This window comes from Lepidochelys olivacea (assembly GCF_965140295.1).
Source record: "Lepidochelys olivacea isolate rLepOli2 genome assembly, chromosome: 25".
Lineage (NCBI taxonomy): Eukaryota > Metazoa > Chordata > Testudines > Cheloniidae > Lepidochelys > Lepidochelys olivacea.
Genome location: NC_140435.1, coordinates 12954394 through 12977256, shown reverse-complemented (window position 1 = coordinate 12977256; position 22863 = coordinate 12954394). Strand labels below are relative to the sequence as shown.

The 22863-nt window shown below is 46.5% G+C and overlaps 1 protein-coding gene across 1 annotated transcript in view; it reads right to left on the bottom strand.

Annotated features, from left to right (window-relative positions):
- LOC311512830 (scaffold attachment factor B1-like) overlaps positions 1–22803 on the bottom strand; it is a gene marked incomplete at its 5' end in the record, with an annotated part of 34634 nt that extends 11831 nt beyond the window's left edge. Inside the window, 10 exon segments of the mRNA XM_084614194.1 lie at positions 588–688; positions 7870–7916; positions 8317–8815; positions 9713–9740; positions 10859–10921; positions 11951–12157; positions 12238–12299; positions 16904–16991; positions 22197–22715; positions 22717–22803. Coding sequence (XP_084470320.1) covers positions 588–688; positions 7870–7916; positions 8317–8815; positions 9713–9740; positions 10859–10921; positions 11951–12157; positions 12238–12299; positions 16904–16991; positions 22197–22715; positions 22717–22803 — 1701 coding nt within the window.
- Positions 22804–22863: the final 60 nt, after the last annotated feature.

The window sequence follows — 22863 nt, the reverse complement described above, 5'->3', positions numbered from 1 at the left end:
TCCAATTTTCCTCTTAACAGGAGATATGGGATTTAATTCAGCACACCATTAACAGCAGCATACAAAACCTTTTTTCAAGTGTTAATTTTAGTATCAGTGTCAATTTTAGACCAAACAAATCTTTGGACTTACTTATTTTCTTAGTTTAATCCAAAAGAATGGAGACACCATTCTTACATACTACACCAGAAAGAAGGCTCTAAATTCCAATATTATTTCATTCAGGTTCAAATATAGCCCCTTCATATTATTAAATTTACGCTGAGTGACCATGAGGGTGACACTACAGTATAGGAAATGGAGAAATATATATAACAAAGACATTAGCCTAAATTAATTCAAACCAGGATCTGGAGAGGAAAGGATATTTTTTGTACGGGTGAGGGAAAAATACAAAAGCTTAAATAGCTTAGATTAGTACATCTTATTTGCTTTTGTGTGCAACAAGAATATTTTTGATAATTTAGACTTCCAATTACCTGTACTTCATCTGTGGTACTGGTATTCCATTAAAATACTTTAAATAGCAAACACCAAGAGAAGAAATATTGTTAGCTAGTTTGGGGTAAAAGGATCAAAAACTGTACCTTCCCATATTTGCTAAAAAGATTCTTCAAGTCTGTAGCTCTAGTCGTGGAGGCAAGTCCACTCACCCAAAAGTTTCTACCAGAACTGCTACTAGTGCGACCTAATTCAAAAAGAAAACTCATTTCACCATAATTAAAAAAAGCAATTCCAGTTCACATTCTTTAGTCACAGGTCAACTGAAATATAAAGTGTAAAATTTACCTTCACTGATTGACATTCTTCAAAGTGATTAGTACCTTTAAGTTCGACGTATTTGCAGTTGTAACAAAGTACAAGTTTTGACATGCATGATAAAAATATAGTACATTACTTTACAAAGACTCAGACTTCACTAAATAGAATGGTTACTCACCTTAGGTAACTGTGGTTCTTAGAGGTGTTTTGTCCATGTGGATCCCACTTATGGCACAAATATTCCTCATGCGTGAGAGACTGAAATTTTTGACCATTCAATCTAGACTCCTAATTGCCTACATCCCTTTTGAAAATGAGATTTAGGCTCATAAATTAGTTAGTTGTGGTGCTGAGTGCCGCAAAACCTAAATACCTTTAAAAATATGGGCCTACGTGTTCTAGGAACCTAAGTGACTTGAAAAAAAAATGGATTTTCGGTATTTCTGAAGTAAAATTTTCAATCACGTAATCCAGCATATAATGGCTGTTAAAGGTATGGCTTGAGCTCCAAGTGGCAGCCTTGCAGATCTGATATAGGAAAACTTCTTAGGCACCCTGAAAAGGCTGTCTCGCTTTAGTTGTGTGGGCCCTGATGCCCAACGGAGGGGGCTTATCTACTAGTTGGTAACAAACTGTAATGCACTGAGTGATCCACTTGGATCCATCCACATAAGCATAGCCCTGAAAAGCAGGTTCTACTAGCTGTTGAAATGCTTTACTGGGTTCCAGTTGAGCTGTATTCTGCACACACATCCTCCAGCTGGTTTTAGAGCAACAGCCGTGTTAGTCTGTATTCGCAAAAAGAAAAGGAGGACTTGTGGCACCTTAGAGACTAACCAATTTATTTGAGCATGAGCTTCGGCAACTCTGCCTTGCAAAATCCCTTGTTCTTCCTTATACAGGTGTGGGTCTACTCTGCTCTGATTACCTGCTAATGAGCTGTCAATGCATTAAATTGGGATTGGGAGAGTTTTCAGCCACCTATGACAGGTTTCAGAGTAACAGCCGTGTTAGTCTGTATTCGCAAAAAGAAAAGGAGGTCTTGTGGCACCTTAGAGACTAACCAATTGAGCTGTAGCTCACGAAAGCTCATGCTCAAATAAATTGGTTAGTCTCTAAGGTGCCACAAGTACTCCTTTTCTTTCAGCCACCTATGAAATATCCTTGCTGTCCATAATTGAAACAAGTCTTTTTATGACAGGTTTCAGAGCAGCAGCCGTGTTAGTCTGTATCAGCAAAAAGAAAAGGAGTACTTGTGGCACCTGAGAGACTAACAAATTTATTTGAGCATAAGCTTTCGTGAGCTACAGCTCACTGATGAAGTGAGCTGTAGCTCACGAAAGCTTATGCTCAAATAAATTTGTTAGTCTCTCAGGTGCCACAAGTACTCCAAGTCTTTTTATCAATCCTCGCTTACCAATTTCCTTAGGCTTCTGAGTGGTCAAATGTCCTCCTTAACTGGGTGGAGCAGATCTTGATCTAGCTATCTGCAATTGAACCAACAGTTGCTCAGTTTGGAGATATTTCTCTTTCAGTCTCTTAGAACTGCTCTGATATTCCTTCCAGTTCCTTCACCAAATGCAGGCTAGCTTTACTAAAGCCCTTCGCTTCTCTTGACAATGTTCTCTTTTTCCAAATCACAGCATTCCTTCTCCATAGGTTCTCACTTTCAACAAGAATTGTACACTGGAAATGTTTCTCTGTCAACCATCTGGACTAATACCCTTGTGATCCTCAGTGTGGTTAGCAATGATTTGTGCCAACAACCTTCTAAAACTGGTCTTGTTTACAAGAGTCTAATTCTGCATATTTCACTCCACCTCAAGAATTTTTTGGACTAATGCATGTAATCTGCTCAGGTACACAGCTGTTCTCCAGTATGTTGATCAGTTTCAGAAACTGATGCTTAAGCTCTGATGCTCTCTCTATAGCTCCATATGCCTTTTCTAGACTCTTAAAAACCGTCTCCAGCACTTGTCTTGATACCAGCTAGTATGATTATCCTCACTGCTGGGGTCAATGCATTTGCAGTGATATTACCTCTCTTTATCTTGTCAGAGATTTCATCACCTTCCATAAAGTCTCTGGTTTGAGCTTGCCAGGCAGGATAATCAACCTCTCCACTGAGTCTGGGTGAACTGCCCGAAAAAACATTTCAGTTTAAACTTTACATCTGTCGTTCTTTGTCTCACTGGTAGATTTCAAAACCTGCTCTTGTAAACAAGACAAAGATTTACAGCAGCAACAGCTGCTTCCACTGAATGACTACCTGTTAACCCTCTCCTTTGTCAGTCACATGTGTAAACTGTCTGTCAGTATCAGATCCTCCATCAGAATGTTCAGGATCCCCATGCTCATTGTGCTGGGAATCTGTGAGCAGTTCTAGTGGAAATAAGTAGCATAATCCTATGGTGAATAGATATCACAACCCATTTCTTCACTAATCTGTGTATTTCACACACTCTCTCCCCTTGTGTATTAAGGGAGGCAAGATCTGGAAATTCACAAAACATTTAAAACCACTCTCCTTCAAAGGTCTGTATATCAGTTACCTGACCATATGCCCACCTATCAGCCCACCTTATTGCTTCTGTACTGTCAGTATGAGACATCACTGATGAAAATGGGTCTGTAGGAATTCGGCCCAAATGTCTGCAAGTGTCCATGACTCTAGTCAATAGAATCAATACAGTACATGCACACACATATACTACCACTCTATTCTCTTTGACTGAATAATACTGATTGTCTCAGAAAGAGAAATCAGATAAAACTGTTTAAACCTCAAGTCCAATTTTGGGCACTATTTGTGTAACAGGAAGGGAGGTAGATGAAGAAATATTACATATAACTATTACACTCCCCCGTTTCCTACATCTCAGTTTAACACTTTTCTGAGGTACAAGCCAGAGTTCTCTCTTTATGCATTATGCAGTTAAACCTCATGGCTACTGTATGTAAAACCCTGAATGTAGCTGTTAACTGTTCCCAGTCAGCTTCAAAGAGAGTACTATACAATTTCTAAATAAACAAAGATTTAAGACACAAAAATATTGTAAATAGTATTTGGAATACTTATGAATATTTTTAAACAACGTCTTTTAGAATGTAATAGAAACATCGGTAGATTTACAGACTGTCCCATTTTGTTGCTGTTATATATATATATATATATATATTTAAATGTTAAGGTTTCAACGTAACATTTGCACTTCTATACTTTAGCACACACATATAAACAAACCCCACTGATCCGATTTCAGAGGATTTTTCAGTCTTTATAGTGTGGCCCTAATATGTATAGTATCACCTGGATTCTTCAGAGCTTGAGAAGAATGGAAAAGAATAGAGATTTTGCCAAACTCATCAGAGCTTTGTCAACAAACAAAAATCTGGGGATCCTTACAGCTAGGAGGATTCCAGCCCCTGGATTAATAGTTCCTGGTCTCAGTTGTTGGTGAAATAGAAATCTGAAGTCTATAACCAAAGTGGTAGAGGCACTGGAATCAACATTTCTATGAAGCGCTCACTCTGTAGGGTACCATATTTTCCCTCACAAACCCAACTAAGTCAGGTAAGAATTTACAAACCTTTACCTTTGCTCTGTTCTCTTTTGGACAAAACCCCTTTTTAACCTCCACCTCCTCCCTCACCTAAACTGTGATTGGCACAGCTCTCAACTGGTGAATGTGTGGGACCTGAACAACTGCTCGCCCTAAATGAATGCTACTCCCGCAGCTTCAGAAGCAGCTACTGAGCATGTCTATTAATGACATGTTTCTGGATGTCCTGGGTCCTTCCACCAGACCTTGGGCCTCAAAGTTTCAGAGGCAAGAATCCGGGAAGGATCCTGGGATGGTAATTGCTCTGAAGAAAAAGGAAAAGTATTTGATGTTCTTGTTGGCAAACAGGTTTATTATGGAAGGGCTCTATTTGCAGAATAGAGGCTTGAGGATGGAGTTCTTCAGCAACTACTAGTGGTTGGCAGAGTACTGAATGTCGAGGCAATTATGCCAATTGTTTGTTCCTGGTAGTTATCCTGTAAAGATGGCGCTAATGCCACAGCTTGATTGTCTCCTGACAAAGAAAGGATGAGTTGGCACCCTCCTGCCTATCGATATAAAATATTACTTTACCAAGGTGTTGCTTTACTGTGGTTCTTTTCAAGAGCAGCAAATTGATATGGAGTAAGGACTCTTTCCAGAACAACATGCCTTGCACTTGCAGGTGGTTTAAATGGACCAGAAACCTGCTATGGAGACACTTGTAATCTTTGTTGCTGTGGGAAGAGAGGTGTAGAATGGTATCTCTTCTTTGCAGCTCAACTAGGGATAGGTCCATCAGTCCAGGGAAATACTATAGGATTTGGAAACACAAGGCAAATGTTTGTATTTGGTGGGTTGGTAAAGAAGACTTCAGCCGGCCTTGAAGGTGAAGACTTGCAAGAAGTGTCACATGAGTGCACAAGGCCATGTACCTTAACAGTTTGATTCTTGCTGTTCTTGCAGGGTTTCCCTGAGGATGAAGATCAGGAACACGATAGCCTCAAATCTATCTTGAGGAAGATATTCCTTTTCTGTATTGGAATCTAGAAAAGCCCCTATAAAAATGCTATGGACTGGGTTGGCCAACCTCAATTTGGAGGATCCAGAGGCTGAACAAAGGGTTTGCTGACCCTGTCTCAAAACTGGTAAGGAGACTTAGCGCACAGTCCCTACTTACAAAGGCATAAGAATGGCCATACTGGGTCAGACCAAAGGTCCATCTAGCCCAGTATCCTGTTTTCCGACAATGGCCAATGCCAGATCCCCCAGAGGCAATGAACAGAACAGGTAATCAAGTGATCCATCCCGCTGCCCATTCCCAGCTTCTGGCAAACAGAGGTTAGGGACATCATCCCTGCCCATCCTGGCTAATAGTGATTGATGGACATATCCTCCATGAACTTATCTAGTTCTTTTTTGAACCCGGTCATAGACTTGGTCTTCACACATCCTCTGGCAGGGAGTTCCACAGGCTGACTGTGTGTTGTGTGAAAAAATACTTCCTTTTGTTTGTTTTAAACCTGCTGCCTATTAATTCCATTTGGTGACCCCTAGTTCCTTTGTTATGAGGAGTAAATAACACTTCCTTATTTACTTTCTCCATACCAGTCATGATTTTATAGACATCTATCACATCCCCCCCCCTTAGCTGCCTCTTTTCCAAGCTGAAAAGTCCGTGTCTTATTAATCTCTCCTCACATGGAAGCCGTTTCATACCCCTAATAATTTTTGTTGCCCATTTCTGAACCTTTTCCAATTCCAATACATCTCTTTTGAAATGGGGTGACCACATTTGCACGCAGTATTCAACATGTGGGCGTACCATCGATTTATACTGAGGCAATATGATATTTTCTGTCTTATTACCTATCCTCTTCCTAATGATTCCCAACATTCTGTTCACTTTTTTGACAGCTGCTGCACACTGAGTGGATGTTTTCAGAGAATTATCCAGAATGACTCCAAGATTTCTTTCCTTAGTAGTAACAGCTAATTTAGACCCCATGATTTTATATGTATAGTTGGGATTACGTTTTTCCAATATGCATTACTTTGCATTTCTTAACACTGAATTTCATCTGTCATTTTGTTGCCCATTCATTCAGTTTTGTGAGATCTTTTTGTAGCTCTTCACAGTCTGCTTGGGACTATCTTGAGTAGTTTTGTATCATCTGAAAATTTTGCCACCTTACTGTTTACCCCCTTTTCCCTGATCATTTATGAATATGTTGAATAGGACTGGTGCCAGTACAGAGCCCTGGGGGACACCACTAATTTACCCTTCTCCATTCTGAAAACTGACCATTTATTCCTATCCTTTATTTCATATCTTTTAACCAGTTACCAATCCATGAGAGGACTGTGCCCTCTTATCCCATGACAGCTTACTTTACTTTTTTGGTGAGGGACCTAAGGCACTGAAGAGGTGGAATCTCTGGGAGTCAAAGTTCCTTTTTGGAGTCAGAGGAACATCTTTCCAAACCCAACACTCCCTATATGAATTGTTCAAGAAGGCAGAAATATCTAGAGTGATGAATTCTGGCGGAAAAAGATCAGCACATGGTCCAGAATGTGGCCTTCATAAAAACAGATTAATGAATTAAGAGCATCTATCCGTTAATGAAGTAAGTCCATTTGGCTCGATGTCAGTGTTTAGGCTCAGCCTCTAGGTGAAGAGATGCCAAGTAGGAGTCAGGAAGAAGAAAATGCAAAGAAAACAAATAAGACACGGCCAAAAGGGCAGAAAAGTGTCCTTAAAATACTTATAGCAATTACTAATATATACAAAACTGATTTGATGAAAGGGTGTCAGCAGGCAGACACTGCCAAGTTCTGTTCTACTGCTCGAGTGGTCAGAGCGAACGGGGAGGCAATTGGATCTGCACTGCCCTACATATCCTTGAATGGGAGAGGAGACAGATATAAGGACATGCACAGGCAATGGGGCCCAGCTGACACTGCTGGGTGAAAGATTATGATCTCACTTGCATATGGTATGTACATGTCCCATAAGTGGGATCCACAAAGACAGATTCCATGAAGAAACAAAATAATTTGACTAAGGGAGACTGCCTTTGAAGATTGTCACAGAAGTGTACAGCTATTTTAATTTAAATGTATAGGCAATTATTAGAATCCTTATTTTAGCAAAACAGAAGATTATATATGATAAATTTGTTTCATATATTTAAACTGAGTAGAATTATGAAAGGCTCTTCACTCAATGAGATGTCCATAAGCACCTTCACTGGTCTGAAGGACGTATCTGCCATGTATTAAAAGTTTTCTTTGAAGTCACTGTTACAATTTGTAGGATATAGTCACCTAATATCCATAGAAAATGATTAGAACAATAAGCTTTCCATGATACACACTAAGTATTTTTGAAACAATGGTTACATAATGCAGATAGAAAGCCTTAATTAAATCTTGCAATCATTGCCACTGATTTCAATTATTTTCAAATCATTTACAATAACCTACTCTGCAAAAAAGCAAAAGAAATTACACAAGTTTTACCAAATGAATCCTAGGATGAAGATTATTTTCCTTTACAACATACCTTTCTCATCTTTTGAGACTGTCTTTGTAGCTCTGTCCTCCTCAGGGCTAAAGACAAAAATTAACATTAATCAATGAGGAAACAAAAAGGAAAATTAACTCTAAATTATGGTATTAAAATACCTACCAGAAACTAGTTGAGAAACAAAAGACACCTTTGCAAACTTGTATTAAGAAATCTGACATGAAATAAGGAAAGTCAGATTCTTAAACTTATGTCTGGCAGAAGATAAAAATAAGAATTTAATAAAACAACCTTTGAAGGTTGAGGAAAGGAAGGAAATCAAACCATCAGTTAAAAATTGCACAAGAAGAAATAAAAGATTCTTTAGGAATAGACTACAATTTCATCAGTCTTGCTGGCCAATTGAAGGAAACAGCTTATTTGCATCACTTAATGACCAATAAAAAAAGATAGCATCTGGTCTAAAACTGAGAAAAAACAAACCTCTTTTTCTGATCACCGCCCTCATTGGTAGAGGACTCTTTAGTAGCAGATGATTCTTCAGAAATAGCTTTGTCTTCTGTTTTCTTGGCATCTTCTTTACTATCTTTGGTTTCAGGACCTGCATCTTTATCCGCTGTTTCCCCACTAGAAGCTTCCAGACCTTCTGATGGTTTGCTACTCTGATCACTTATGTTTTCTACTACTAAAGATTCAGAGTCCATTTTCTCTTCATCTATTGTCTGTTCACTTGTCTCCCCTTTTGCTACAACTAAATGCTTTGCTTCCTTCCTTGAAAGATCTTGTGCTGACTTGCTGTCCAAATCTAAAGCATCTTCCTCCGACTGACTGGCAGCAAGAGCGTCCTCTTCCTCTGCTAGCTTTTTGCCTGCCACGGCGTTACTTGCTTCTTGTGCATATGGCTGCTCCACTTCGGAAATTTCTTCTTTAAGTGGTTCAGATTTACAAGTTTCCCCCAAAATCTCGAGTATTTTCTCATTTTCTACGGATTTAACAGGAATAGAATGGCACAAGATTTAATCACCAGGGAAATAAAGCAATCACAAATGTGGAACTGGCATGGCTGCCACACTAACACCAAGAGAAGTTCTAAGCTACACAGAGATTGGAAAACCCTAATGTACACAATATTAAAGTTCTAAACTATTTGCAGCCTAACAAATTATATTAAGCCCAAACGTTATAGGGAAGAAAACGCCCCCACAGATTTAACAAAAACCTTCTGGCTGATCCTTGACATTCTTCATGAAATTGTTCAGTTCTGGTTCTTCTCAATTTAACTTCCACAATCCAAGATGTTTAACTGAATGTATCAATGCACTGAAAGTTCAATTTTCTAATTTCTGTGAAATTCTTTTAGCAGACACTCCAACATGAAAACTGGGACATCTTCTGATGGTGCATGAGTATATTTTCAGTCCAGAAAGTGAATAGAATCTGTATGGAATTTCCATGAAGAAACTGTCTTCTTTCTTCTGTATCCAGTTACTAATTTTTAAATTTTAGGTCCCTACAATGGCTTTATACTGCCTTTTCTGCTCTACTAGTTAAAGAATTAGGATACTCTGTGATATCACAAGATCTGTTTTACATGTAGAATCTTTAGCTTTTAAACTGAAATTAACTTTTCTAGATCCATTTATGTAGTTTAGGAGGCTTTTAAATAACCACTTTATGTCAGTGAAAATATTTAAATGACAGACATTAGTTCACAGATCTGGGGATATGATTGGGTTTCCAATCTCTATGACCCTTGCATGATCTGGATTGTCCACCATAGGAATAATGCAAACTATAACATTGCATTTTTTGTTAAAACAACTAGTGTTTTAAAAAGGGTTAGTTGAAAAGATGGGATTACATTGTTCTTTAATAGTACCTGGCTCCAAGGGTGATTCCTCGATTTTCTGTAAAAAAAAATAAAATAAAATAAAACAAAACATTTGCAAACACTTTTATAAACCTAATAAACTGAGTCTAAATTATGAACAAAAATAGAATTTAGACTATTTGAAGTTACTGTATTTAAAACTGGCTCACCTAGAACCATTTCAAACGAATGTTTATATAAATAATGAAAATTTACATAAACAAAACCACAAAATAAATCAAGACTACCTGAGTTCACCTACATTTGTTATGTGTCTTTCTAGCTAACTCAGGCTATGTCTACACTATGGACCTGTTTACAGTGGCACAGGTGTGCTGTTGTAAGGTCTCCCCTGAGCTCCCCAGAGAGCTCTCCTGCTGGCATAATTAAACCATTCCTAATGAGCAGTGGCAGTCATTTTGGCAGGAGAACATCTCCCGCTGTCCACACCAGCGCTTTTGTCAGTGAAACTTTTGTTGGTCAGAAAGGTGTGTTTTGTTTTGTTTTCACACCCCAACCGACAAAAATTTGTCTACACTAACACTTTTGTTGGGTAAAAGCCTCAGAATACTAAAGGCCTTAGAAAGAACATTTATGTCTACTATGCCGAAAATAATAAATATGGAGAAAACATATTGCACATTTGTACTAACCACTGTAATTCACAATGATGAAAAAGGAAATGAAGTGAACTGAAAATCAGATTATGTAATGTTAGCATTAATGCGGTATTTTTGTTTCCTCTCTAAAAGAAAGTTCATCAAAATATGTATAAGCAGGGGGTATTTAAGTTCTATTGGTGCCCACACAAAAGGAAGTTAAGCTTTCCAAACTAAAACCACTTTTATTTACAACTCAGATAGTAGAGGATGATGATGATTTCTCAAAGTTGGCAGCCAAAACTGGCAGATGTGCTCAATCAGCTTATAGATATGAGTAAAGATAGTGTCCAGACTCCAAAATAAGTAGGCACTGCCCTGAGACCCCACTGTCATTATGACTTTATTAAGTATTACAACATCTATACTAAATCATAATATGAATTCCAATTAGAGTAAAAGACGTGAGTTCAGTTTTATTATGTTGAGAGATTAATTGGCAATTTTCTATGTAGTACTGAAAATAACCCGCAGTAGAGCTAAAATTTCAATTTACCTTCATGATATTTAAATCAGATGAGGCAGCATCTAAGCTGTTTCCAATTTCCTCACAGTCTTCCTGAAAGATTGAATGGAAAATATTTCACTCCTTACAAAAAATTAACTACAGCTTTACAGATAAAAACCTAAATAAAATATTGGAAGGTAGGAGAAACAACACTACTTTATCTGACTTTCCCAGGGAGATAGCATTTGTATAAATATTTACCAATAATCAGAGGAACTTTTGCTCCCAAACCTCAAAATGCTACCCAAGAATGCTGAAAAATGTCAGGAAAATTATTCTAATAATTTAATGAAATTATTCATCAGCAATAAAACATCAGTTTACAATGGTCTTGCACATTTAAAGCTCCTGATCTGAAGAGAAAATTCGTTAATTTGTTTGACAGCTTTTAACATTAGTATGTCTCATTGCCTTGCTTCTCCTGCTTCTAAAGGGAAAAAAGTAATCTGAATTAGTTAACACAAGACTCATACTCTGGGTTTTTGGAGACAAAGCATGTCCTACAAGTAACATACTTGGACCCTGCTGAGAAATGAACAAGACACATAGCTCAAAGCGCTGCTATATGATTTAGAGCAGTTTTAACTTGTAGAATACCAGGTTTTGCCTTCCAGATTAAGGGGCCAGTGCTGCAATGGCAGAACTTAAAATGTAAGAGTAATAACGTTAGTACAAAATTGGCATTCCCAAAATAGAGGAAAGTAACATTGGGGGAGCCCTGAAGTGAGCAAATTAGTTAAAATTCTGTGTCAGCCCAATGAAAATATATTGTACAATAATGCATATGTGGGTCTCTCATAAGGCTCTCAGACATACGAAGGTATAATTTAAAAGAATGCAAATGTAGAATTAGGGCAAAATAGAATACACAAAGACTTAAAACCTAAATATTTTTAACAAGGACATTATTTACATAGATGGTGTGGACGAAATCAAAAAAGTTCAACCTCCAAATTATTTCCATTAAGTGGAACACTAACATGCAATAAATAAATATTGATTCCTGACATTTAAGTGATGCATATCATCTACAATTTTCAGAAATTAAATATATGATAAATTGTATCTCCAGTTACTTACCTCGTTTTCTGTAAGTTGATCTGGAAGTTCTTTCATTTCTGCATCAATATTGTCTTTACTATCAGACAGTGAGTCAAGAATATTATCAGCATTGTAATCATCTCCACAGTCTACAGCACTGCCATTATCTATTTCAGCTTCATCTAATACGCTAATATCCATCATGTCAATATCCTGCAAATTATCCAAACTTGCTTCAATATCCTCCTGTAAAAAGAAAAGAATAGCTGTATATTCATTGTGACTTGAAAGCAACACTATTTAATCTTCATCATGGTTTCACATACCTGTTCATCTCTAGAGTTTTCCTCCAGTCCATTGTCTTCAATGCCTTCTTCTGGTTTTCGCCCTGAAAAAAGCATTATTCAAAGGATTAAGAGCAATATCTGTTTCAGAATACACACTCTTTGCTAAATTAGCTATTCAACCTTGAGTTTGTTCCAAAAATTAATCATTAAGACCCCGATTCTGGAGCTGCAGATAATCTGGGCTGTATTTACCACTACAATGTCATTACATGGCATCAACTTGAACAAGTGTAGTGTTTCTGGTGCCTGTTCTACACCTAAAATTTAGGTTGACCTATCTATGTCACTTGGGGCTGTGAAAGATTTCACACCCTGAACTCTGTAGTTAGGTTGACCTAACCCCCAACGTAGACGTGGCCAGGTTAACCTAGCAACCATCTCTCGGAGAGGTGTATTGTCATCAACAGAAAAAACCCCTTCCACTAACGTAGGAAGTATCTACACTATGTGCTGCTGCAGCACCACAGCGATGCCGCTTTAGCGGCTCCAGTGTAGTCATACCCCAGGTGACTATTTAGATTTCCCTACATCATTCTCTTACCCCTATACACCTCAATAAAAGGACACTACAAAAATAAAATTTTAAAAAAGCCACCTTAGAAATTATAATAAACAGAATCATAATATTTTGCTTTCTCCATTTATGTTCTGCTCATCTCAAAAACAGATTAGTCAATTATTAGTTTATAATTTAGATCCCAATATTGCAAGCAGGTCCATATCATCACTTTGCAGGATCAAGGACTTTGATTTTAAGAAAAAAAGAAAAGGAGGACTTGTGACACCTTAGAGACTAACAAATTTATTTGAGCATAAGCTTTCGTGAGCTACAGCTCACTTCATGGATGCATTCAGTGGAAAATACAGTGGGGAGATTTATATACATAGAGAACATGAAACAATGGGTGTTACCATACACACTGTAATGATATTGATCACTTAAGGTGAGCTATTACCAGCAGGAGAGGCGGGGGGTGGGGGGGAAGGGGACGGGACTGGGACAACACACAGAGGGACCTTTTGTAGTGATAATCAAGGTGGGCCATTTCCAGCAGTTGACAAAAATGTCTGAGGAACAGTGGGGGGTGGGAATAAAGATGGGGAAATAGTTTTACTTTGTATAAAGACCCATCCACTCCCAGTCTCTATTCAAACCTAAGTTAATTGTATCCAGTTTGCCAATTAATTCCAATTCAGAAGTCTCTCATTGGAGTCTGTTTTTGAACTTTTTTTTGTTGAAGAAAGATTAAGAATGAGCTCTCAAAATTGGATACTCTCATAAAAAACCAACCTTCCACACAAACTTCCTCGTGGCTGGACTTTACTAAAACTAGACAAGCCATTTACAACACACACTTTGCTTCTCTACAAAAGAAAAACGACACTAATCTAAACTACTACATGCCACAAGGGGTCACAACAGTGGTTCCCTTAACCCACCCAGCAATATTATTAATCTATCCAACTATACTCTTAGCCCAGCAGAAGAATCTGTCCTATTTCGGGGCCTCTCCTTCTTCCCCCTCCACCCCACGAACATGATACAGTTCTGTGGTGACCTAGAATCCTATTTTCGACATCTCCGACTCAAGGAATATTTCCAACACACCTCTGAACAACATACTAACCCACCGAGACCTTCCTACTAAGACTACAAAAAGAAGGATTCTGGGTGGACTCCTCCTGAAGGTCGAAACAACAGACTGGACCTCTACACAGAGTGCTTCCGCCGATGTGCACAGGCTGAAATTGTGGAAAAGCAGCATCACTTGCCCCATAACCTCAGCCGTGCAGAACACAATGCCATCCACAGCCTCAGAAACAACTCTGACATCATAATCAAAAAGGCAGACAAAGGAGATGCTGTCGTCATCATGACTAGGTCAGAATATGAACAAGAGGCTGCTGGGCAGCTCTCCAACACCACTTTCTACAAGCCATTACCCTCTGATCCCACTGAGCGTTACCAAAAGAAACTATACCATTTGCTCAAGAAACTCCCTGAAAAAGCACAAGAACAAATCTGCACAGACACACCCCTGGAACCCCGACCTGGGGTATTCTATCTGCTACCCAAGATCCATAAACCTGGAAATCCTGGACATCCCATCATCTCAGGCCCTGACAGCAAGATTGTCTGGCTATGAAGACTCCCTCCTCAGGCCCTATGCTACCAGCACTCCCAGCTATCTTCGAGACATCACTGACTTCCTGAAGAAACTACAATCCATCGGTGATCTTCCTGAAAACACCATCCTGGCCACTATCGATGTAGAAGCCCTCTACACCAACATTCCACACAAAGATGGACTACAAGCCATCAGGAACACTATCCCTGATAATGTCACGGCAAACCTGGTGGCTGAACTTTGTGACTTTGTCCTCACCCATAACTATTTCACATTTGGGGACAATGTATACCTTCAAATCAGCGGCACTGCTATGGGTACCCGCATACCGCCACAGTATGCCAACATTTTTATGGCTGACTTAGAACAACACTTCCTCAGCATTCGTCCCCTAATGCCCCATCTCTACTTGCGCTACATTGATGACATCTTCATCATCTGGACCCATGGAAAAGAAGCCCTTGAGGAATTCCACCATGATTTCAACAATTTCCATCCCACCATCAACCTCAGCCTGGACCAGTCCACACAAGAGATCCACTTCCTGGACACTATGGTACTAATAAGCGATGGTCACATAAACACCACCCTATACCGGAAACCTACTGACTGCTATTGCTACCTACATGCCTCCAGCTTTCATCCAGACCACACCACACGATCCATTGTCTACAGTCAAGGTCTACAATAGAACCGCATTTGCTCCAACCACTCAGACAGACACAAATGCCTATAAGATCTCCATCAAGCATTCTTATAACTACAATACTCACCTGCTGAAGTGAAGAAACAGATTGACAGAGCCAGAAGAGTACCCAGAAGTCACCTACTACAGGACAGGCCCAACAAAGATAATAATGCAACGCCACTAGCCATCACCTTTAGCCCCCAACTAAAACCTCTCCAGCGCATCATCAAGAATCTACAACCTATCCTGAAGGACGATCCCTCACTCTCACAGATCTTGGGAGACAGGCCAGTCCTTGCTTACAGACAGCCCCCAATCTGAAGCAAATACTTACCAGCAACCACACACCACACAACAAAAACACTAACCCAGGAACCTATCTTTGCAACAAAGCCCATTGCCAACTGTGTCCACACATCTATTTAGGGGACACCATCATAGGACCTAGTCACATCAGCCACACCATCAGAGATTTGTTAACCTGCACATCTACCAATGTGATATATGCCATCATGTGCCAGCAATGCCCCTCTGCCATGTACATTGGTCAAACTGGACAGTCTCTATGTAAAAGAATAAATGGACACAAATCAGACGTCAAGAATTATAACATTCAAAAACCAGTTGGAGAACACTTCAATCTCTTTGGTCACTCGATTACAGATCTAAAAGTTGCAATTCTTCAACAAAAAACTTCAAAAACAGACTCCAACGAGAGAGTGCTGAATTGGAATTAATTTGCAAACGGGATACAATTAACTTAGGCTTGAATAGAGACTGGGAGTGGATGGGTCATTACATAAAGTAAAACTATTTCCCAATGTTTATTTCTCCCCCCCACCCCCCCGTTCCTTAGATGTTCTTGTCAACTGCTGGAAATGGCCCCCTTGATTATCACTACAAAAGGTTCCCCCCGCAAGCGGGTAATAGCTTACCTTAAGTGATCACTCTCCTTACAGTGTGTATAGTAACACCCATTGTTTCATGTTCTCTATGTATATAAATCTCCCCACTGTATTTTCCACTGAATGCATCCATGAAGTGAGCTGTAGCTCACAAAAGCTTATGCTCAAATAAATTTGTTAATCTCTAAGGTGCCACAAGTCCTCCTGTTCTTTTTGTGAATACAGACTAACACGGCTGTTACTCTGAAACCTTTGATTTTAAGGTATTCAGGACATGGATCATGTGTCTGTGATGATGATCACAAATGTTATGATGATACAAATGTTAAATAGTCAATTTCACTTTCTGGTTCTCAGGTACTACCATAATGGATATACAGGCAATTGGCCCAATATAAACTCAAAAACAACAACTTGAAATCTAGTCAAATTATAAAAATGAGCTACAAACAATTTCAGAAAATGCATGCCCCAAGCCAATTTCTGAGATTTTGCAACTACATAGTTTATTTATGACTAAACTAACTCCTTTCAGAAAAGGAGGGATTTCTTTCTAACACACAAACTCTGCTAAGGGGGCTTTCAGAGCAGCTGTCTCTCCTATGCCTGGCACAATTCTGTATTCACTGCCATGAGTACTAAAAATACACTTGCAATTTAAGACCACTTCCACTTTATGGTTGAAGGTATACTAACGTAAGGTATATTTGAACTTCATAATACAATTTTAAATAGTCTTCCCTGGTCAAAGAAACAGTTCTAAGCTTAAACATGTAATAAGTTGTTGATAGCATGATTTTAGGGGCACATTAACAGAAACTGGAATGAAAAATGGAAAATTACAAGACAAGTAATCTTAGAGAAAACTAACAAAAGAAAGATAAGCAAGACTACGTGAACCAGGAGTGTCAACTGTTTTGTACCTTTGCTAGTTCTCTTTGGTGTTCTTTTATTGCTAACTTCTGAAGCCACTGGCATTTCATCAGGGTCTCCCCCTTCTTCCTCAATGGCCTATTGTAAACAGAGAAAGTAATTTTTGTTTTAGTGAGTTTTCAAGAGCCCATTTCCATTTCCCCAATATCATCTCACATGTAGGGGAGGCAGATATTGGCCATCAGTAAACAGCTCGGAGTGAGGAGGAGCTATATCAAAGTGCATTGCTCAAAATTTCCCAGAAAAATCAGAATACAATCAGCATTAGGACATCTATTCTGTACATGACAGCATCATATCTGAAGGCTCGGAAGATTACTTAGTCTAAGTTTTTTGGGGTCAGGGACTAGCTCTTTATGGGTTTGGACAGAACCTAAAGCAGGTACCATTAGAATACAAATTTGTAACAAAGTTTCCTCACCCACAGCCTCGTGGGAGCTCAGTGAAGGGGTAGAGGGACAGCAGCAGCACAATAGTCCCAAGGGGCTCAATGAAGGGCGTGTGCGCTTGGGGGGGGGGGGAGAGGGGGGAAGGAAAGGAGGGAGAGCTAGAGGCCCCAGAGGAGGGGGTAGGAGGATTGTGGGGGGGGGGCGCGGAGGCACTAGAGGAGGGGGTAGGAGGATTGTGGGGGGGGGGGCGCGCTAGAGGCCCCAGAGGAGGGGGTAGGAGGATTGTGGGGGGGGGGGCGCGCTAGAGGCCCCAGAGGAGGGGGTAGGAGGATTGTGGGGGGGGGGCGCGCTAGAGGCCCCAGAGGAGGGGGTAGGAGGATTGTGGGGGGGGGGCGCTAGAGGCCCCAGAGGAGGGGGTAGGAGGATTGTGGGGGGGGGGCGCTAGAGGCCCCAGAGGAGGGGGTAGGAGGATTGTGGGGGGGGGGGCGCTAGAGGCCCCAGAGGAGGGGGTAGGAGGATTGTGGGGGGGGGGGCGCTAGAGGCCCCAGAGGAGGGGGTAGGAGGATTGTGGGGGGGGGGCGCTAGAGGCCCCAGAGGAGGGGGTAGGAGGATTGTGGGGGGGGGGGCGCTAGAGGCCCCAGAGGAGGGGGTAGGAGGATTGTGGGGGGGGGGCGCTAGAGGCCCCAGAGAAGGGGGGTAGGAGGATTGTGGGGGGGGGGGGCGCTAAAGGCCCCAGAGGAGGGGGGTAGGAGGATTGTGGGGGGGGCGCTTGAGGCCCCAGAGGAGGGGGTAGGAGGATTGTGGGGGGGGCGCTAGAGGCCCCAGAGGAGGGGGTAGGAGGATTGTGGGGGGGGCGCTAGAGGCCCCAGAGGAGGGGGTAGGAGGATTGTGGGGGGGGCGCTAGAGGCCCCAGAGAAGGGGGTAGGAGGATTGTGGGGGGGGCGCTAGAGGCCCCAGAGGAGGGGGTAGGAGGATGGGGGGGCGCTAGAGGCCCCAGAGGAGGGGGTAGGAGGATTGTGGGGGGGGGCGCTAGAGGCCCCAGAGGAGGGGGTAGGAGGATTGTGGGGGGGGCGCTAGAGGCCCCAGAGGAGGGGGTAGGAGGATTGTGGGGGGGGGCGCTAGAGGCCCCAGAGAAGGGGGGTAGGAGGATTGTGGGGGGGGCGCTAGAGGCCCCAGAGGAGGGGGGTAGGAGGATTGTGGGGGGGGCGCTAGAGGCCCCAGAAGAGGGGGGTAGGAGGATTGTGGGGGGGCGCTAGAGGCCCCAGAGGAGGGGGGTAGGAGGATTGTGGGGGGGCGCTAGAGGCCCCAGAGGAGGGGGGTAGGAGGATTGTGGGGGGGGCGCTAGAGGCCCCAGAGGAGGGGGGTAGGAGGATTGTGGGGGGGGCGCTAGAGGCCCCAGAGGAGGGGGGTAGGAGGATTGTGGGGGGGGCGCTAGAGGCCCCAGAGGAGGGGGGTAGGAGGATTGTGGGGGGGGCGCTAGAGGCCCCAGAGGAGGGGGGTAGGAGGATTGTGGGGGGGGCGCTAGAGGCCCCAGAGGAGGGGGGTAGGAGGATTGTGGGGGGGGCGCTAGAGGCCCCAGAGGAGGGGGGTAGGAGGATTGTGGGGGGGGCGCTAGAGGCCCCAGAGGAGGGGGGTAGGAGGATTGTGGGGGGGCGCTAGAGGCCCCAGAGGAGGGGGGTAGGAGGATTGTGGGGGGGGCGCTAGAGGCCCCAGAGGAGGGGGTAGGAGGATTGTGGGGGGGGCGCTAGAGGCCCCAGAGGAGGGGGGTAGGAGGATTGTGGGGGGGGCGCTAGAGGCCCCAGAGGAGGGGGGTAGGAGGATTGTGGGGGGGGCGCTAGAGGCCCCAGAGGAGGGGGGTAGGAGGATTGTGGAGGGGGCGCTAGAGGCCCCAGAGGAGGGGGTAGGAGGATTGTGGGGGGGGCGCTAGAGGCCCCAGAGGAGGGGTAGGAGGATTGAGGGGGGGCGCTAGAGGCCCCAGAGAAGGGGGTAGGAGGATTGTGGGGGGGCGCTAGAGGCCCCAGAGAAGGGGGGTAGGAGGATTGTGGGGGGGGGCGCTAGAGGCCCCAGAGAAGGGGGGTAGGAGGATTGTGGGGGGGGGCGCTAGAGGCCCCAGAGAAGGGGGGTAGGAGGATTGTGGGGGGGGGCGCTAGAGGCCCCAGAGGAGGGGGTAGGAGGATGGGGGGGCGCTAGAGGCCCCAGAGGAGGGGGTAGGAGGATGGGGGGGCGCTAGAGGCCCCAGAGGAGGGGGTAGGAGGATGGGGGGGCGCTAGAGGCCCCAGAGGAGGGGGTAGGAGGATGGGGGGGCGCTAGAGGCCCCAGAGGAGGGGGTAGGAGGATGGGGGGGCGCTAGAGGCCCCAGAGGAGGGGGGTAGGAGGATTGTGGGGGGGGGGCGCTAGAGGCCCCAGAGAAGGGGGGTAGGAGGATTGGGGGGGGGGGCGCTAGAGGCCCCAGAGAAGGGGGGTAGGAGGATTGGGGGGGGGCGCTAGAGGCCCCAGAGGAGGGGGGTAGGAGGATTGTGGGGGGGGCGCTAGAGGCCCCAGAAGAGGGGGGTAGGAGGATTGTGGGGGGGGCGCTAGAGGCCCCAGAGGAGGGGGGTAGGAGGATTGTGGGGGGGGCGCTAGAGGCCCCAGAGGAGGGGGGTAGGAGGATTGTGGGGGGGGGCGCTAGAGGCCCCAGAGGAGGGGGGTAGGAGGATTGTGGGGGGGCGCTAGAGGCCCCAGAGGAGGGGGGTAGGAGGATTGTGGGGGGGGCGCTAGAGGCCCCAGAGGAGGGGGGTAGGAGGATTGTGGGGGGGCGCTAGAGGCCCCAGAGGAGGGGGGTAGGAGGATTGTGGGGGGGGCGCTAGAGGCCCCAGAGGAGGGGGGTAGGAGGATTGTGGGGGGGGCGCTAGAGGCCCCAGAGGAGGGGGGTAGGAGGATTGTGGGGGGGGCGCTAGAGGCCCCAGAGGAGGGGGGTAGGAGGATTGTGGGGGGGGCGCTAGAGGCCCCAGAGGAGGGGGGTAGGAGGATTGTGGAGGGGGCGCTAGAGGCCCCAGAGGAGGGGGTAGGAGGATTGTGGGGGGGGCGCTAGAGGCCCCAGAGGAGGGGGTAGGAGGATTGAGGGGGGGCGCTAGAGGCCCCAGAGAAGGGGGTAGGAGGATTGTGGGGGGGGCGCTAGAGGCCCCAGAGAAGGGGGTAGGAGGATTGTGGGGGGGGCGCTAGAGGCCCCAGAGAAGGGGGGTAGGAGGATTGTGGGGGGGGGCGCTAGAGGCCCCAGAGAAGGGGGGTAGGAGGATTGTGGGGGGGGGCGCTAGAGGCCCCAGAGAAGGGGGGTAGGAGGATTGTGGGGGGGGGGCGCTAGAGGCCCCAGAGAAGGGGGGTAGGAGGATTGTGGGGGGGGGGCGCTAGAGGCCCCAGAGGAGGGGGTAGGAGGATTGGGGGGGGGCGCTAGAGGCCCCAGAGGAGGGGGTAGGAGGATTGTGGGGGGGGGCGCTAGAGGCCCCAGAGGAGGGGGTAGGAGGATTGGGGGGGGGGCGCTAGAGGCCCCAGAGGAGGGGGTAGGAGGATTGTGGGGGGGGGCGCTAGAGGCCCCAGAGAAGGGGGGTAGGAGGATTGTGGGGGGGGCGCTAGAGGCCCCAGAGGAGGGGGGTAGGAGGATTGTGGGGGGGGCGCTAGAGGCCCCAGAGAAGGGGGGTAGGAGGATTGTGCGGGGGGGCGCTAGAGGCCCCAGAGAAGGGGGGTAGGAGGATTGTGGGGGGGGCGCTAGAGGCCCCAGAGGAGGGGGTAGGAGGATTGTGGGGGGGGCGCTAGAGGCCCCAGAGGAGGGGGTAGGAGGATTGTGGGGGGGGCGCTAGAGGCCCCAGAGGAGGGGGGTAGGAGGATTGTGGGGGGGGCGCTAGAGGCCCCAGAGGAGGGGGTAGGAGGATTGGGGGGGGGGCGCTAGAGGCCCCAGAGAAGGGGGGTAGGAGGATTGTGGGGGGGGGCGCTAGAGGCCCCAGAGAAGGGGGGTAGGAGGATTGTGGGGGGGGGCGCTAGAGGCCCCAGAGAAGGGGGGTAGGAGGATTGTGGGGGGGGGCGCTAGAGGCCCCAGAGAAGGGGGGTAGGAGGATTGTGGGGGGGGGCGCTAGAGGCCCCAGAGGAGGGGGTAGGAGGATTGGGGGGGGGCGCTAGAGGCCCCAGAGGAGGGGGTAGGAGGATTGTGGGGGGGGGCGCTAGAGGCCCCAGAGGAGGGGGTAGGAGGATTGGGGGGGGGGCGCTAGAGGCCCCAGAGGAGGGGGTAGGAGGATTGTGGGGGGGGGCGCTAGAGGCCCCAGAGAAGGGGGGTAGGAGGATTGTGGGGGGGGCGCTAGAGGCCCCAGAGGAGGGGGGTAGGAGGATTGTGGGGGGGGCGCTAGAGGCCCCAGAGAAGGGGGGTAGGAGGATTGTGCGGGGGGGCGCTAGAGGCCCCAGAGAAGGGGGGTAGGAGGATTGTGGGGGGGGGCGCTAGAGGCCCCAGAGGAGGGGGTAGGAGGATTGTGGGGGGGGGCGCTAGAGGCCCCAGAGGAGGGGGTAGGAGGATTGTGGGGGGGGCGCTAGAGGCCCCAGAGGAGGGGGGTAGGAGGATTGTGGGGGGGGCGCTAGAGGCCCCAGAGGAGGGGGTAGGAGGATTGGGGGGGGCGCTAGAGGCCCCAGAGAAGGGTATTCGCACCAGGGGGCTGTGCTGGGGCCGTCAGTGGTCCTAGGAGCGGCGCGAGGGACCTGGGGAGGAGCTGAGCAGCTCGCACCGGGCTCCGGTTAGCGTCATTTTCCCGCCCGGGCAGAGGGCTCCGCCGGGCCCGGGACGCGCATGCGTCCAAGGCGCCTCAGCCCGGGGACAAAGGAGCCAGGCGGAGCGTCCCCCCGTCCGCCCCTCCCCCGCCCCCGCCTCGCCCCGCACCTTGCGGAGCCGCTCCATCAGGACGCTCTTGTTGCCGCCGCTGTCCAGGTTGCGGCGCTTGAGCTCGGCCCTCAGGTCGATGACCCGCAGCTCGCTCAGCCGCCGGGTCTCGGGCTCCGAGCCGGAGGGAGCCGCCCCGCCCAAGGGCGCGGACTCCCCCAGCCCGGCCGCTGACTGACTCTCCGCCATGACGCCGCTGCTCCGGCTCTCGCGCGCGCGGGACTCGGCAGAGCAAAGCAGCAAGAGCCGCGATCGCCAGCACAAAATGGTGGCGAGGCCGAAACGCCCCGGGGGAGGGGGGGAGGAGAGGGTGCGGCGCGCAGGCGCAGTAAGGAGGGGGGAAGGGGTATGCGCAGGCGCACGAGCTTCCAGATAGAAGGGCTGCTTTCCGTTGTAGCACAGACAGGCCGTCACCGTGCCTGCTGACTGCGCATGCGGGTGACTGCGGCCCTGAAGCGGCTCGGGCGCATGCGCCAGGTTCAGACCCGTGTCACGCATCAAGGCTACGGCGCTTGCGCGTCAGCCCTCGTGCCCTATAGTCTCGCCTCAGTGCGCCTGCGCCGCAGCCCCTGTGCGTGTCTCTCTTTCTCGGCTTCGTTGCCACCATTTTGTGCTAGGATCGCTGGCTTTTGCTGCTTTGCTCTGCCGAGTCCCGCGCGCGCGAGAG